The following is a 17,309-nucleotide window of genomic DNA, read 5'->3' as shown; positions in this document are numbered from 1 at the left end:
GATGCAGAATTTATTTGCAGAATTTAATACTAGACTATACTTTCTGGGATAATTTCTACAGCTGTAACTGGAGACATATGCTGAAAAGTATTTGGTCTTGCTATACAGGCTAAGTATGTGTGTTAGGGGACAGAGGCTCAATGGAGGCTGAAGAGTGCAATCTCTTGTACTTCCCCCTAGCCCTCAATGTAGCCTGCAGTCACTGAAGCCTGCACTGCTACCCTCATTGAAGTTATTGGGAGTGGGGTAGAGGTGGAGCATGGGGTGGGGAATCAGGTGGCAAGTTTTTCAATTTCAAAAAGTTAGCAACCCTGGTGCCCACCCATCTGACCTGTTGGCCCACCCAAAAATTGCCTTCTGGCTACGCCACTGCCTCCAATGTCTTGAGTTTATTCTGTAGATTTGAATTTGTTGCAGATAACTGCTGTACCTGATCCTGAGACGCGTTGGCAATATGTGGAGAATTCTCCTCGCAGTGCCTCCTGCCTTCCGTTGACAATGTCCAATTTGTCCGTAACCGCTTTCAGGTTCTTATCCAGCGACGTTTCAATAGCTCGTTTCACTTCTGTGACTATCTGTGCCACCCATGCAGAGCTAACGGAAGAAGATCCTGCGTCTTCCCCGGTTGCCATCTTTGATTCGCTGTGCTGTAGCTTTTCTTTCTCACACCGTTGCACTTTAGAAGCCATCAATGAACACAAAAAACAGCCTTGTCCAATTTTGTGACTCACGACTCCTTAGCACTTCCAATTCTTCAATGGTTTTAGCAAAAAAAAACTAGTTGGAGCCAAATTTTGAGGATCGAGTTTCAGGAGTTCTTCTCACTAACACCCGCTCTCTCAGCAAGGCATCACGTGACTACAATCGGTCTTTAAACTGTAACAATTTTTACTTTGAAAACTGTTGACAGTGACATCTGATGATCAGATATATTATCATACTTGGTTTCAAGAATGTTCCATTCAAACTTCCCCCTCCCCTCTTTCTCTCAGGTTAATGACATATGGAGACAACACAGAGATACACACACACACACACACACACACACACACACACGGGTTGGAAAGAAATCTGTAAGCTTTGTTCCTGTATTGCATGCTTTCCTCACTTGTTTGAACTGCTTACAAAGATGTCTCTGTCAAATGTTTATGAGTTGAAGGACTAATGTAGGCTCATCAGCTCCTGTACAAGATCTTTGGATATTTGTTTTCTTTGTCTAAAACAATAGAGGAACAAGAGTGTTGCAACCCGTATAAGAATCCAGTTTTCTCCATGGATGATTTAGCACTATGAATCTTGTCTCCTAGCAGGGCTGCACCATTATTATTCTGTGTAAATGGTGTTTCTGTGTGTTTGAGACCCTGCAGGGCAGTCCTCTGTGCTGTTGCAGGTTGTTGCCTCAGTGCCTTTCTTCTCTAGAACACATGCATGCTTTCTGTCACAGTCTTGTCCTCAGGGAGGTCAGGTTTATTTTAGTTTCTGCGTTTTCCTTTACTCTTAAAAGTGTAAACACAGTGCAGCAAAGCATGTGGCATGAGGTGCTGATACTACACAGAGAGGGATTCAAGAGGCAGTGCTAAATTACTTTGCCACTGTGGGCTCAGGCACCCCTAATTTGTGGCACCATTGCTATGACTGGAGGGGATCCTCAAGCCTCTCCAGTAGCCAGAAACTCCCAAACACTCATGGTCAGTGACACTTTCCATTGGCTACCATGCTGATTCTCCCCTCCCCCGAACATGTGTTCTGTTTTCACACAGATGCAAAAACTGAACATACATGGGGGAGGGAAGCAGTGGACGCCCGTGGAAAGTGCCACCGACTGCCAGCATTGGGGAGATTCTGGCTACCAGAGGAGGACTTCTTCAGCTGATGGGACTTGGGGATCCTCGCCAGTTTAGGTATTTAAACTGAGTTGGGAGCACAGGGGCTTGGAGATCAGGGTGGGAACAGGGAAAACTTAAATGTAAGGGGGCTTCTGGCACTGCAGAAAAAAGCACTGCTATTTCAGGGGAAAGATCACCCTGTCCCACTTGTGTCTCGAGAGCATCTTCTCCTGTGTATGACTGGTGTAGCACAGAAAGAGGTCAGGCAGTGATATCAGATACATGCTCAGCACTCTCATACTGCTTGCCAATCAGGGAATTTTTCCATGTTATTATAGCAGAAAGAGCTACAAAGACTCCACAAAGGCCACTCTCAAACCAGACCAACTGAGAGACTGGCTAACTAGTTTGCAGTGTTTAATGCAGTCCAAACTTTGATCTAGTTAGAAATCCCTTCGCTCTTTTTCAGAAAACCACTTCTCTGCTAATACTTGCTTTCTGTCATTTATTCCATTTGTTATAATTCAGCCAGTCAGAAATGGGAAAGATGTGGCAGTACCTTGCAAAGTGTGATGTGTCAGCGGATTGTGGTGTGGAAGTACCTTTCAATGTGCAATCTGTGGTATGGCAGTGCCCTGGGATGTGCAGCGTAGAATGGCCAGTGATGTGTGACATAGAAGTGATACAGTACAGTCTTCTTTATCTGACCTTTGCTAATCCGACCATCTGGCATATCCGACCGACCGACCCCCCCCCCCCCCAGTGACATCATCACATTTATCTATGCCTTTGTTAATGCAGTGTTTGAGGAGTTTATGCAGTGTTTTCCGTATTATTCGACTTTTCACTTACCTGACAACGGGTCGGTCGTTTATGTCAGATAATCGAGACTATACTGTATGTGGTGTGGAAGTGGTCTATGACGTGTGGTATGGCAGTACTTTGTAATGTGTGGTATGGCAGTGGCCTGAGATGTGCAACATAAAATGCCCTGGGATAGGAGGTGTGGAAGCCGTGGCCTGAAGACTTGTTTTTTTTTTAATGGAACATGGAAGATCATGAACTGCAACTGTTTTAAATACAAAAAAAGGCATTTTATTTTTATGTTAAAATCTGTTTTGTAAGAGTAATAATACAGTTCAGAAGGAGTGTATTGACACCATAATTACTGCTCTTTTTGAGAAGTTAAAACCTCTCTCCTTCACCTTATTCCTTCCTGCTTACTTGGAGCATATGATAATTAGATTATTACAGTTATCATACATTACTGCCTTCATACTGTTTAAATCAAGGAAACTTTGCCAGGCACTAACGCTGAAAAGCCTCTAGCGGGACAAAACAATCAACCTATAAATACAAACAGCTTACCTCATGCTTTTCAAAAGCTGTTATTAGTTCAATACAATACCCCAGTCTTAGTTTCACAAAGAAGAGTGGTGAAGCTGTACGGGGAACACTAAACTCTGCAAGATGGCAGATAATGAATATTCAACCCTTCTGCAAAGTTCCTGCTGACTTATGGCAGATATATTAAGTGTTTTCTGAGAATCCAAGTGAAACAAAGCTATCAGTCTATATAATCCCAAATCTTTAAAACCAATAATCTTATAATAGAGAGATTTTTTTTTAGCTCTGCCTCATGTGATTTTTATGGGGTTTATTAGGGGACATCACTGAAAATGTTAAATTGCCCCAGTCTTCACCATTCTCCCCTTCTTTACTGGCGTAACAAATATGATGGATGTGAAACCTGGATAGCTGGACCACCTGCTCTGAAAACCAATAATGTCTGACTCGAGTCCATTGCAATAGACTCAACAGACAGGTTTCACAGCACTTAACAAATAGCTGGGAAACCAGGTAGGAAGCACTTCAGCATTTGTCCCCATGGCTGTTTTGCTGTGCCCAAAGACCTTCCAGACTAGACAGACATGTTTTGGTGAGGGGACTCTGAAGTGCTGAGGGTACCTAGAAGTTCTGGTTTCTTTTCTTACTTTTATTCAATTTCTTTTTTTTTCCACTATGTGACATTTCTACTCTGTTCCCCTTTCTCTCCTTTCCTCTGCATGATTGGATATATTTTTATCATTAACAGTTGAGACCGTGTCCCATTCAGCGCTATATGTAAATAAACCTGAACCTGGTCACAGCAGGAGGAAGGAGACCTGGCAAGTCTGAGCTGAAAACAGTACAAAGTCTCTTTATCTCGCAGCTACATGTGCAGAAACGTTGCAGACTCAGTTGTGAGCAGTAGGACGATTTTTAGATAGGCATCGGGAGGCTCAGTTTCTTCCCTTTGAGAACTGCAGGGGAAACAATAAGGGAAACATTGTACAATCAGATTTTAATGACACTGAACGTGCATTCTGCAAGTGATGGACTACATGGGGGCTTTCAGATGGGACATGTTTCCCATACTATCCTTCAGTACTAAGACATTGGTGCTACTGCAGAATGCATTAATGCATTTTGTGGTATTTTGCCTGTTTGCCCCTTTTTAGAAATATTGTTTTGGAAGGGGCAAGGAGGTTTAATAAGACAGGAGATAGCATAAGTCTATCTGGCCCATTATGTGGGCTGAAGCTTGCCGCCATATTGAGTGACCCAAAACATTTGCAGACACTATTGAAAAACAATAGCAAACTTGTGAGGTTTATATTGTTTTATGAAACCTCCTTGGTTTTGCTTTCTTTCTGTTATGAGAGGAGTTGGGGGGCTTGGGGAGTTTGTTTTGGGTACACCAATATTGCAGCTACATGGGGAAAAACAGCTTCAAAATTTTGACATCATGCCATCTCCTGTCTTATTAAACCTCCTTGGGAAAGGGCGTGTCATGGGCAGAAAGTGGGCATTCCTGTATTATCCAGCTAGCATGTTACAGTAGTACATGCTAACCAGATAATGCAAGGATAACATGGGAGCATTTAGTGCCTTCAAACTAGGAGGCAATAAGTGCTGTCGTGATAATTCTTTGCAGATGCAACATGAAAGTGGTAACATTAGTGCACAACCTACAGTTAACACAACAGAAGAAAAAGCCCTAAAAAAAATGCTGCATTCAATCTGGGCTTAATGTACAGGAAGGTCCGACGGTATGCCCAGATTTTACCACAGCTTAGTAAATGACCCCTGAATTTACTCTTGTTAATGCAAAAGTATCTGTGCTTCTAGGTTCAAACTGTTCTGTTTTTCGGGTATTCCCAATTCTGAGATCACAGAGGACCAGCCTCTATGACTGAGAAGGGGGAATCCCAGGCTGCAATTAATCTTTCACTGACTCCCAAATTCAGTAAAGCAGTGCACTTGCTTTTACCAAAACGGTAGACAGACCAGAAATAATATACAGAGAAAGAGATAAGATTAATCAAGATTTTATTTACTCACCCAATCAAAGGTTACAAATGGATTATAAGAATATAAGCATATTCTTAGGGAAGGTCCGACAGAGTGACCAGACCGGTCTCTCGTGTCCAAGATACTCCCCTGGCATCTGAGCTGTCAGTTCCTTAAATATTCTTTTGGCCTACATTATTTTTAATCACAACCGATAAACGTGCTTATGCCAAATTTTTCCAGATGACCGATATGACACTTCTAACCGCAGATTTTCAGAACTGAAAAACCCCAATTTCCACACCTGCTTCGTACTGGACTGACTGCAACTTCTCCTTTTCCTGCACCTGGTGTTTACAGTTATCTTTGTCATCTCTTAGTTTTGACATCTGGCATCTGCCAAACTGTCAGAAAGAAGTGTCACTGTTTTCTTTGTCATCTTTTGATACAGAGAGGCCCATTTGATTTCTAGGTCCTATTACTTGACCTATCTTTTCCCACAAGGCCTCAGGCTGTACCATTTTTCTACAAAACATGACCCCTCTGTTTACTACAGTCATATACACTCACTGTGACAGTGGCTGTTGAAGTGCACAACTGCTCCTGAGTGGAAAATTATTTAACATATAGGACAGGGGTCTTCAAATCCAGTCCATGACATCCACAACCCAGCCTGATTTTCAGAATTTCCACAATGAATATGCACGAGATCTATTTATGGAAATGGTGAATGCAAATAGATCTCGTACATATTCATAGTCCAGACCTCAGGGAATGAATTTGAGGACCCCTGATATACAGGTAATTCTATAAAGAACCACATAGATTTTGGTGGCAAGGATTCAAGTAAATGCCAGTATTCCTACTTACTACTTATAATTTCTATAGTGCTACTAGACGTACGCAGCGTGGTACACTTGAACATGAAGAGACAGTCCCTGCTCGACAGAGCTTACAATCTAATTAGGACAGACAAACAAGACAAATAAGATATAAGGGAATTACTAAGGTGGGGATGATAAAATAAGGGTACTGAACAAGTGAGTAATGGTTAGGAGTTAAAAGCAGCATCAGAAAGCTGGGCTTTTAGCCTAGATTTGAAGACAGCCAGAGATGGAGCTTGACGTACTGGCTCAGGAGTCTATTCTAGGCATATGGTGCAGCAAGATAAAAGGAACAGAGTCTGGAGTTAGCAGTGGAGGAGAAGGGTGCAGATAGGAGAGATTTACTGAGTGAACGGAGTTCCCGGGGAGGAGTGTAGGGAGAGATGACAGTGGAGAGGAACTGAGGAGCTGCAGAGTGAATGCACGAATAAGTCAAGAAGAGGAGTTTGAACTGTTTGTGGAAACGGATAGGGAGCCAGTGAAGTGACAGCAGGCTGATTGTTCTTACACTTGGGTCGACGTCCACGTTGGCCCAGGATCGGAAGTTTTGATAGCAAAAACTCAAAAAATCTTCCAGAGTCTTCTGGTGTGCGAGCGGTGCACACAGCGCATGCACGGACCGGTTTCCTGCTCATCGCATAAGTAAGTCCCTCAGTATAGTCCAAAAGCAAGATGAGAACAACAAACAACTCCAAAGGGGAGGAGGGCGGGTTTGTGAGAACAATCAGCCTGCTGTCCTCGGAGAATACTTACTACAGGTAAGTATCTTCGCTTTCTCTGAGGACAAGCAGGCTGCTTGTTCTTACACTTGGGGTATCCCTAGCTGCCAGGCTCACTCAAAACAATGCACATTGGTCAATTGGGCCTCACAACAGCGAGGACATGACATAACAGAGATTGACCTGAAAAGAAACACAACTAAGTGAGAGTGCAGCCTGGAACAGAACAGAAGTGGGCCTAGGAGGGTGGAGTTGGATTCTAAACCCTGAACAGATTCTGCAGCACCGACTGCCCAAACCCACTGTCACGTCGGGTATCCTGCTGAAGGCAGTAATGAGATGTGAATGTGTGGACTAATGACCATGTTGCAGCAGGGGCATAGCCAGACACCCAAGTTTGGGTGGGCCTGGACCCAAGGTGGGTGGGCAGCACTCCGCCTTGTCCTACAAGTGATTTGGTTTCTCTCTCTCTCGCCTGCATGCCATATATTCTTTCAAACATCCCCTCTCTCCCCGTATACCTTTTAAATAGCAGATTTTCACCGGCAGCAAAAAGTTGTTGGGAGTTTTTGGCTGGTGGGGCTTGGGGTCCCTGCCAGCCACATTATAGGTGTGCTGCTACTTGGTGGGCCTGAACCTAAAGTGGGTGGGCCTGGACCCACCCCAGCCCACCCTTGGCTACGCCACTGTGTTGCAGCCTTGCAAATCTCTTCAATAGAAGCTGACTTCAAGTGAGCCACTGACGCAGCCATGGCTCTGACATTATGAGCCGTGACATGGCGCTCTAGAGTCAGCCCAGCTTGGGCATAAGTAAAGGATATGCAATCTGCTAGCCAATTAGAGATTGTGCGTTTTCCGATGGCGACTCCCCTCCTGTTGGGATCGAAACAAACAACTGGGTGGACTGTCTGTAGGGCTCTGTCCGCTTCATGTAAAAGGCCAATGCTCTCTTACAGTCCAAGGTGTGCAACTTGTCTTCACCAGGGTGGGTATGAGGAAGGGGAAAGAATGTTGGCAAGACAATTGACTGGTTCAGATGGAACTCTGACACCACCTTCGGCAAGAACTTAGGGTGAGTGCGGAGGACTACTCTGTTATGATGAAACTTGATATAAGGTGCATGCACTACCAGGGCTTGGAGCTCACTGACTCTACAAGCTGAAGTAACAGCCATCAAGAAAATGACCTTCCAGTTCAAGTACTTCAGATGGCAGGAATTCAGTGGCTCAAAAGGAGCTTTCATCAGCTGGGTGAGAACGATGTTGAGATCCCATGACACTGGTGGAGGTTTGACAGGGGGCTTTGACAAAAGCAAACCTCTCATGAAGCAAACAACTAAAGGCTGTCCAGAGATAGGCTTACCCTCTACATGTTGATGAAAAGCACTAATTGCACTAAGGCTAACTCTTACGGAGTTGGTCTTGAGACCAGACTCTGATAAGTGTAGAAGGTATTCAAGCAGGGTCCGTGTAGGACAAGAAAAAGGATCTAGGGCCTTGCTGTCACACCAGACGGCAAACCCTCTGAAAAACCCAAAGAGGCAATTTCTAAGCTCTCAACATCCAGGCCGTGAGAGCCAGAGACTGGAGGTTGAGATGTAGAAGTGACCCTTCGTTCTGGGTGATGAGGGTTGGAAAACACTCCAATCTCCACGGTTCTTCGGAGGACAACTCTAGAAGAAGAGGGAACCATATCTGATGGGGCCAAAAAGGCGCAATCAGAATCATGGTTCCACGGTCTTGCTTGAGTTTCAGCAAAGTCTTCCCTACTTGAGGTATGGGAGGATACGCATACAAAAGGCCTGTCCCCCAATGTAGGAGAAAGGCATCTGACACTAGTCTGTCGTGGGCCTGAAGTCTGGAACAGAATTGAGGGACTTTGTGATTGATCTGAGTGGCAAAAAGATCCACCGAGGGGGTGCCCCACGCTTGGAAGGTCTTGTGAACAACGCCCATGTTTAGCGACCACTCGTGAGGTTGCATGATCCTGCTCAACCTGTCAGCCTGACTGTTGTTTATGCCTGCCAGATAAGTGGCTTGGAGAAACATGCTGTGACGGCATGCCCAAAACCACATCCGGACGGCTTCCTGACACAGAGGGCAAGATCCGGTGCCCCCCTGCTTGTTGGTGTAATACATAGCAACCTGATTGTCTGTCTGAATCAGAAAGATTTGGTCGGACAGCCGATCTCTGAAAGCCTTGAGAGCGTTCCAGATCTCTCATAATTCCAGATGGTTGATCTGAAGACCCTTTTCCTGAAAGGACCAAGCTCCTTGAGTGTGAAGTCCATCTACATGAGCTCCCCACCCCAGAAGGGATGCATCCGTCATCAGCACTTTTTGTGGCTGAGGAATTTGGAATGGACGTCCCAAGGTCAAATTGAATCGAATGGTCTACCACTGAAGGGAACTGCAAAAGTCGGTGGAGAGGTGGATCACATCCTCTAGATTCCCTGTGGTCTAGCACCACTGGGAAGCTAGGGTCCATTGAACTGATCTAATATGTAGGCGTGCCATGGGAGTTACATGAACTGTGGAGGCCATGAGGCATATTTTCAAAGCACTTAGCCTCCCAAAGTTCCATAGAAACCTATGGAACTTAGCCTCCCAAAGTGCTTTGAAAATATGCCTCCATGTGTCCTAAGAGTCTCAACATCTGGTCGACCTTCCAGCAAGAAACATGCCTGTATCCTCACAAAAGTACCTCAACCTGCACTGCCCCAGCTGTAAAGGTCTCAAGTACAAAACTTATTATGGATCCAATTTCTCCTTCCTGGGCAGCCGTCTATGGAATGCTCTCCCTAGACCTATCCGAGCAATCCATGACCACCTACCATTCAGAAAAGCACTAAAAACCCATCTATTCAAACAAGCCTACCCAAAAGACCCAGATTAATCTCATGAACCCATCTACCTTACATATACTGAAGAGAAAACGACATTGACCCAGAATCTATCTCCCACCTTATCCTCCCCTCTCTATCACCTGTCTCTACCTACCTACCCATCCATTACTACCCATCCATCCTTCTATTATGTTATACTTAATTTCCTACTTTACATAACAAAATTCTGTGTTACCTATTACTATGTAAGCCGCATTGAGCCTGCTTTTAGTGGGAAAGTGCGGGATACAAACATAATCAATAAATAAACAAACATTTACCGAGCTGTGATCTGTTGAGAAGCTCGAGCCATGGACACGAGGGCCAGGAGATTGTCTGCCCTTGCCTGTGGAAGATAAGCTTGAGACGTCTGTGTGTCCAATGAACTCCAATTTTTGAACTGGAACAAGATGAGACGGGATAATTGATCACGAACCCCAGTAGCTCTAGCATTCGAATAATCATCCACATGGACTATAGAGCCCCTGCCTCCAAGGTGCTCTTCACCAGCCAATCATCAAGATAAGGGAACACATGCACTCCCAGTCTGCGTAGCGATGCTGTGACAACAGCCAGGCACTTTGTGAAAACCCTGGGTGCAGACGCGAGGCCAAAGGGCAGCACACAGTACTGAAAGTGCCGAGTTCCCAACCAAAATTGAAGATACTTCCTGTGAGCTGGGAGTATCGAGATGTGGGTATAGGCATCCTTTAAGTCCAGAGAGCATAGCCAATCATTTTCCTGAATCATGGGAAGAAGGGTGCCCAGGGAAACCATCCTGAACATTTCTCGGACTAGGAATTTGTTTAGGGCCCTTAGGTCTAGGATGGGATGCATCCCCCCCTGTTTTCTTTTGCACAAGGAAGCACCTGGAATAGAATCCCAGCTCTTCTTCCCCTGGTGGAACGGGTTCGACCGCACTGGCCTTTAGAAGGGCGGAGAGTTCCTCTGCAAGTACCTGCTTGTGCTGGGAGCTGTAAGAATGAACTCCTGGTGGACAATAGAGGCTTGGATTCCAGATTGAGAGTGTATCCTAACCGGACTATCTGAAGAACCCACCAGCTGGAGGTTATAAGAGGCCACCTTTGGTGAAAAAATATTAACCTCCCCCCAACCGGTAAGTCATCCTGTACGGACACTTGCACTGTGGCTATGCTGCACTGGAGCCAGTCAAAAGCCCGTCCCTTGCTTTCGCTGGGGAGCCGCAGAGGCCTTAGGCGCACGCCGTTGATGAGAATGAGCGCGCTGGGACTGAGCCTGGGTAGGCTGCCGAGAAGCAGCAGTGTACCTATACCTATTATAGGAATAGGGAGCACTCCTCTTCCCTCCAAAAAACCTCCTAGATGAGGAGGTGGTAGCAGAAGATGCCCAGCGGGAGAGAGATTCCATAGCATCATTGTGCTCTTTGATCTGATCGACCACATCCTCTACTTTGTTGCCAAAAAGGTTATCCCCCCAGCAAGGAACATCCGCCATTCGCTGCTGGATTTTATGATCCAGGTCAGAGACATGCAGCCATGAGAGTCTGTGCATCACTATACCTTGAGCAGCTATTCTGGATGCTACATCAAAGGTGTCGTAAGTACCCCTGGCCAGGAATTTTCGACACGCCTTCTGCTGCCTGACCACCTGGTAAAAAGGTTCGGCGAGCCCCGGAGGAAGCGCTTCCACCAAACTAGACAGTTGCCTCACCGAGTTCCGCAAGTGAATGTTCGTGTAGAGCTGGTATGTCTGAATCTTGGCTGCGAGCATAGCGGCCTGAAACGTCATTCTCCCAAAAGAATCTAAGGTCCTAGACTCTCTGCCTGGGGGCGCCGAGGCATAGTCCCTAGTACTCTTGACTCTCTTGAGAGCAGAATCCACCACCATGGAATCGTGAGGAAGTTGAGACTTCACCATTACCGGCTCTCCATGGACTCTGTGCTGGGACTCAGCTTTTTTGGGGACCACTGGATTAGAGAGAGGGAACGACCAGTTTCGCTTAAGAACTTCCCTGAGTGTGTTATGCAAAGGAGCCATTGCAACCTCTGTAGGTGGAGAAGGATAATCCAAGACCTTGGGCATCTCGGCCCTGGGCTCATCCACAACCTCCATAGGGAATATCCTTAGACATTTCCCGAACAAAGGAGGAAAAAGAAACTCTCTCAGGGGGAGACATCCTTCTCTCAATGGGCAGAGTAGGATCAGAGGGGACCCCATAGGACTCTTCTTCAGAAAAGTATCTGGGATCTTCCTCTTCTTCCCATGAACGCTCATCCTCGGTATCGGACAGAAGCTCTCTAAGAGCAGCCCGAACTCGAGCCAGTCTCGATGTCGAGGAACGACGACCTCGAGGGGGATGTCGCGAAGTTGACCCCTGCCTGGACTGTGGTGAAACTTCCTCTGCTGACGTCGAAGGAGATTCGACCCGGGTGGCAGCCGACGTCGATGCCGCAAGCGCCACCGAGGTCAGGGACCTCACCACAGGTGAAGGACCAGATGCCACTTCAACAGACGGTGCAGAAGGCGCAAGCACCACTGGCACAGCAATTCCTCCAGAAGCTCTGGAAAAAGGGCCCTGATGCGCTCGTCGAGAGCTGCCATTGGAAAAAGCTGCAGGGTCGGTGCAGGAGCCGGTGGCAGAATCTGAGGGGGCTCGACGCATCGGCACCTCCTGTATAGAGAGGGTGAGTGGTCCTCTCGGCGCCGACGCTTCTTGGGTGCCGAGTCCCTCGGCTCCCTGGAGCTCTCAGTACCGCACATGGAAGGAGATTGATGATGGTGCTTCTTAGCCTTCGCTCGACGCCCGTCATTGAGACTCCTCAGTACCGAAGAGGAGGACGTGCTCCCAGTGTGATGTGGTCATTCGGCAGCCATTACCTGTGCTCTCAAAGTCGATGCTTCCCTCGACGTCGACACCGCCGACCTTGGTGCTGATGCCGACGTCGAAGGACCAGATTGATCAGCAAAAGGTTTTTCCTGTTGAGCCTCCTGAAACACTTGGGTCCATTTTTTCATCGAAGGACACAGCTTACAAGCAGCTGGTAGACGATTGGGCCCAAGGCACTGGAGACATCACGCGTGGGGGTCGGTACCCGAGATGGTCCGGTTGCACCGAGTACAACGTTTGAAGCCGCTCGGAGTCCTCGATGACATGGACGGAAAAATGGCATCTGCGAAATCAAAGGATGCGATTATGCCAATTAAAAAGGCACAAAAAGGGAAAAAACAAACCCAGCCGCGGTAAAAAGAAAAGAAACTTAAGAAGCAGTGACTAAAACTAAGAAATTAAAGGAACTACTCGGGGGTCATGTGATCGCTATGGTCGGGAGCAGTAGCAGCTGAGACTAGCTCCCGAGAACTCCCTCTTGATCAGCTCATATTCGGCATACTGGACTGCAATTTCCTCCCCAGATTAGTGTGGGAAGAGAAGAAGAAAGAGTGAACATTATTTTAAGAAGGAAGATTGAGATTATGGCTTCAAAACCGCCACGTAAAGAGTGAGAGAAGCAGAAGGGGATAGAACCTAAAATGGCGGACACTAGCACAACTGCAAGTCCTCAGAGATCTGACATGTGGATGGCGGACTTGGTGGGGGAGATAAAAACGGCCGTCGAGGAGGAGTTGGACTCTAGATTGCACCAACTCATGGATAGAACAGAAGAGGCACATGAGAGACTTGATAATATCTGCTTGGAATTAGATGCTGGCCTACACAGAACATCCACACTGGAAACGCAGATGTTGTCTGTGGCGGAAGAGACAGAGGGCCTGAAAAAGCAGGTGCTCGAGCTAGAAAGTAAGCTTGACGATTTAGAAAATCGCTCACGCCACAATAACTTATGGCCGGTTGGATTACATGAATCTGCTGGTGGGAAGGATCTTGTAAAATTCTTGGAGTCATGACTGCCTGCGACGCTGCATTTGGAAGATCGCATGACACATTTTCATATTGCGAAAGCCCACAGACTAGGCCCCAATAATGGGGTGAGAGAGAGACCCAGAGTGGTGATTTTCAGAATTTTGAACTATTCGCATAAGCAACTGATCCTCTGCACGATTCGAGAAGGGGTGATGCTGCAGCACCAAAATACTAAGGTACTGTGTTTTCAAGACTATTCATTGCAAGTGCAGCAACAGAGGAAGGCCTTTGCACCGGCGTGCATTTTGCTGATTGCGAACCATATGCGCTTTGCATTATTGTACCCAGCAAAATTTAGGATTACATATGAGAACCAAACACATTTATTTACTAAAGGTGGAGAAGCTTTAGATTTTTTGGAGAAACTACCAAAATTGACCTCCTCGTCTGAGTCTGTACCCTGAGCCTTTGGACTATAGGGTCCAGGGATGGCCGATGGAATTACAATTGAAGAAGAGGCAGCTGAAAACAGCTTCTATAGAATGACTCAGGATAAATATGCTACAGAAGAATTATATACATATTGAAGTCTTACTGACTATTGCTTATAATATGATGGTGTTTTTTGTGTGTGTGTTTTTTTTAGACAGAGTAATATTATGGGGGGGTTCTATGTTACATATTTTGGCAATGTACTATTCTTCTCTTGGCATCCTTACACCGTGTATATTACGAAGACTACACTGAAGGAGAATTAATCTCGAGGGAGAGGGGTGAAAATTGTTAAAACTTTGATGATACACTGTATTCTCTTGCTTATATTGAGGAGTGTTGGATGCTTAATCTGCTGCATATTGTACATCTTTTTTTATATACTCTTGAATGTACATTGACTTGTTGGATCATCAATAAAAACTTTTTCAAATTAAAGGAACTACTCTACTTTTTTTTTTTTTTTCAAAGACGAATGAAAAGAGAAGAAAAAAGAAGCAATCACGCACAGACTCTTCCTGGGCCCCGAGGAACAAGGCGAAAAACAAAACCGTGTCACCTCAGATGCAGAGAAAAAAAAACACTGAGGGACTTACTTATGTGACGAGCGGGAAACCGGTCCGCGCATGCGCAGTGTGCGCCACTCGCGTGCCAGAAGACTCTAGATTTTTTTGAGTTTTTGCTAGCAAAACTTCCAATCCTGGGCCGACCCAGACATCGACCCAAGTGTGAGAACAAGCAGCCTGCTTGTCCTCGGAGAAAAGTCATTTACACAAGTATGTGAATGCATATGTGCAAAAATGACAGCCATCTGGCTACCCACTGTTCTGTAAGTGAGTGCCTCTGTATGATGGCATGTACTTTGCAGGTGAGCATTCATATGGGTGGGGTCTGGGCAGGCCACAGGCATAAGCATTTGCACCATAAGTGCTCTCACTTAAAATAAAAGACGTGTATTGTGGTGTTCAGACCATGGTCCCAGGGCTTAGAGCCCTCTGTCCACCATTTGGAATAGTATATGGGACCTTCAAGAGGGAATATGGGCTAGAATCCCAGGAATGAAGGAAATTGCAGTGTCTCTTAGCAAAAGGAAACGCCTCTCAATCGAAGGAAGGTTCCAATTAATCCAAGCCCTCTAGCTGTCACTCACAGGTGGGAGGGACTGGGGGGAAGGATTGGAGAACTCCCACAGCTAGGAAGCCCAGCCCAGGGAGAGAGAGAGCTCAGACATGGGAGGACAGGGAGAGAAGGCAGTTCCTTCCCAGCTTTGACAAAAGATCCCAGAGCAAGCCCTTGTCCAAGAAGTGTGTTATCTAGTCCAGGGCAAGGAGGATCCCAAAGTAGACGATTAACCAGGAAGTGGTGGTCAAAAAAGGCTTGTAGGGGGTAAGCAAGTTAACCAGCCTGGGGCGAGTAGGACTCCAAAATAGATGCTCACCCATGAAGTGGTGGAACTGGATGGTGTAAGTTCCTGGAGGGAAGGGCATCCTGAGATCAGAGGTGGGCGAGGAATAGCCCTGGAGCTGAAGAGGAAACTTAGCCAAGAATATATGTTTTGAAAAGTTTTATTTGAGCCTTTGGAGGCTTCTGTTGGCCAAGTACTGCGTTTGCTGATTAAAGCGACTTGGGGTGGGCCGGTGTGCTGGGACTTGGCAAGGGAGGAGGCTGCCCCAGCCCTTATAGCTGAGAAGTAAAAAGCCAGGGCTGTGTGTTGAGGGGTTTACGTTGGGAACTGTTTGTTGACTGTGAAAAAGACTGGAGGGAACAAACTTGCCTCGGAACTGTAAATAAAAAAGTGGAAAAAGAGAGTAATAGGGGTGGGAGTAAGAGCGACGGTTCCAAAACCTCAGTGGAGATGAACCTGGGGGGGCCCAGGGCTTGCATAAAGTAGAGGAAGCCCAGAGGAGAGACTGTACAGACAGACTTGTGCCAACTTTGGTATGGATACTGCAAGGTTAATGGAGCAGTGGAAGCCAAGTCTGTGTTTGAGTGTTTGAAGCCCTAATAAAAACCTGATGATGACTAATAAGGAATGGCTCTTGAGAACTGTGTTTTTTGATGGAAGAACAGTTGTAGCCAGAAAGAAAACGTTGAGAGGCAAGCTAATTGGTGTTGGAAGCCTCCTGCCCATGACAGTATATACCTGATTACACTAGTAAAGAAATTAGGTGCTTCTTTTTCTTTAGAGAATAGGCTGCAAGTATGCACGCTGTAGGTGTGTAAAAATAGGTGACTTTTGTAGAACTGCCCTCATGGTGTCATCACTATCAGTGGTCAATTATATTCTGTAATTCAACAAATTCAAAAAATTAGTTTGCAAACATTGGGACGAGATGCAATACACTTCAGCTTTCAAAATTAACAAATTAAACCTCAAAGCTCCAGGCAATGCTCAATATTTCAATAGTGTTATTCTACTATACGGAGGCATCAGTTTTATTAAAGGTTTCAATTAAACACAGGGGGAACAGCAAAAAAACTCCAAAACATGGAGAAAAACAACTATTTCAAAAAAAACCCTGTGAACCACTGTACAGTATAATTACAAAACCCCACAATGTAAAACTATGTTCCAAAAAAGATTATGCTGCTTCAGGAGGTACAGCTTTCATACAGAGTGTGGCGAAATAAGGTGTCCTTGCTGGGTCTTTTTACTGGAATTTGTGAAATTTAATTCATTTTAAAGAGCAGAGAGTGGCACTGACAGACACTTTTGAAGATAAGTGGTTGAATTTGTTTTTTCACATCCGTGCATAGTCTTTTTTGGAACATAGTTTTGCATTGTAGGGTTTTGTAATTACACTGTATAGTGGCTCACAGGGTTTTTTGGAACAATTGGTCTTTATCTGCTGTAATTTCCTATGTTACTATATTACTATGGGGTCCTTTTACTAAGGTGCGCTGAAAACGGCTTGCAGTAGTGTAGGCATGGGTTTTGGGCGCACGCTGAACCATTTTTCAGCGCACCTGTAAAAAGGGCCTTTTTTATATTTTTCTCAAAAATGGATGTGTGGCAAAATCAAAATTGCCGCGCGTCCATTTTGGGTCTGTGACCTTACTGCCAGCCACTGACCTAGCGGTAAAGTCTCACACGGTAACCGAGCAGTAATGACCTACGCTTGTCAAATGCCACTTGGCATGTGTCCAATATACACGTCCGAAAATAACAATTATTTTTCGGCCACACATATCAGACACACGCCAAAAATGAAATTAAGGCAAGAGACACGCGATAGTTGGGCAGTAACCCCATTTTGGCGGGCGTAGACACTAACGCGGCTTAGTAAAAGGGCCCCTATGTTACTCCATGTTCTCCATGTTTTGGAGTTT

The 17,309-nt window shown here is 45.7% G+C and overlaps 1 protein-coding gene across 2 annotated transcripts in view; it reads right to left on the bottom strand.

Annotated features, from left to right (window-relative positions):
* Positions 1 to 1,107: 1,107 nt before the first annotated feature.
* Positions 1,108 to 17,309, bottom strand: part of KDELR3 (KDEL endoplasmic reticulum protein retention receptor 3) — a 70,078-nt gene continuing 53,876 nt past the window's right edge. For both annotated transcript variants that reach the window (XM_030210665.1, XM_030210671.1), the window contains one exon: positions 1,108 to 4,129. In XM_030210665.1, the coding sequence (XP_030066525.1) occupies positions 4,089 to 4,129 (41 nt within the window). In that variant the 3' untranslated portion in view covers positions 1,108 to 4,088. The remainder of the gene's footprint in view (positions 4,130 to 17,309) is intronic.

This window comes from Microcaecilia unicolor, chromosome 1 (genome assembly GCF_901765095.1).
Source record: "Microcaecilia unicolor chromosome 1, aMicUni1.1, whole genome shotgun sequence".
NCBI lineage: Eukaryota > Metazoa > Chordata > Amphibia > Gymnophiona > Siphonopidae > Microcaecilia > Microcaecilia unicolor.
This window is presented reverse-complemented; position numbering and strand designations above follow the sequence as displayed.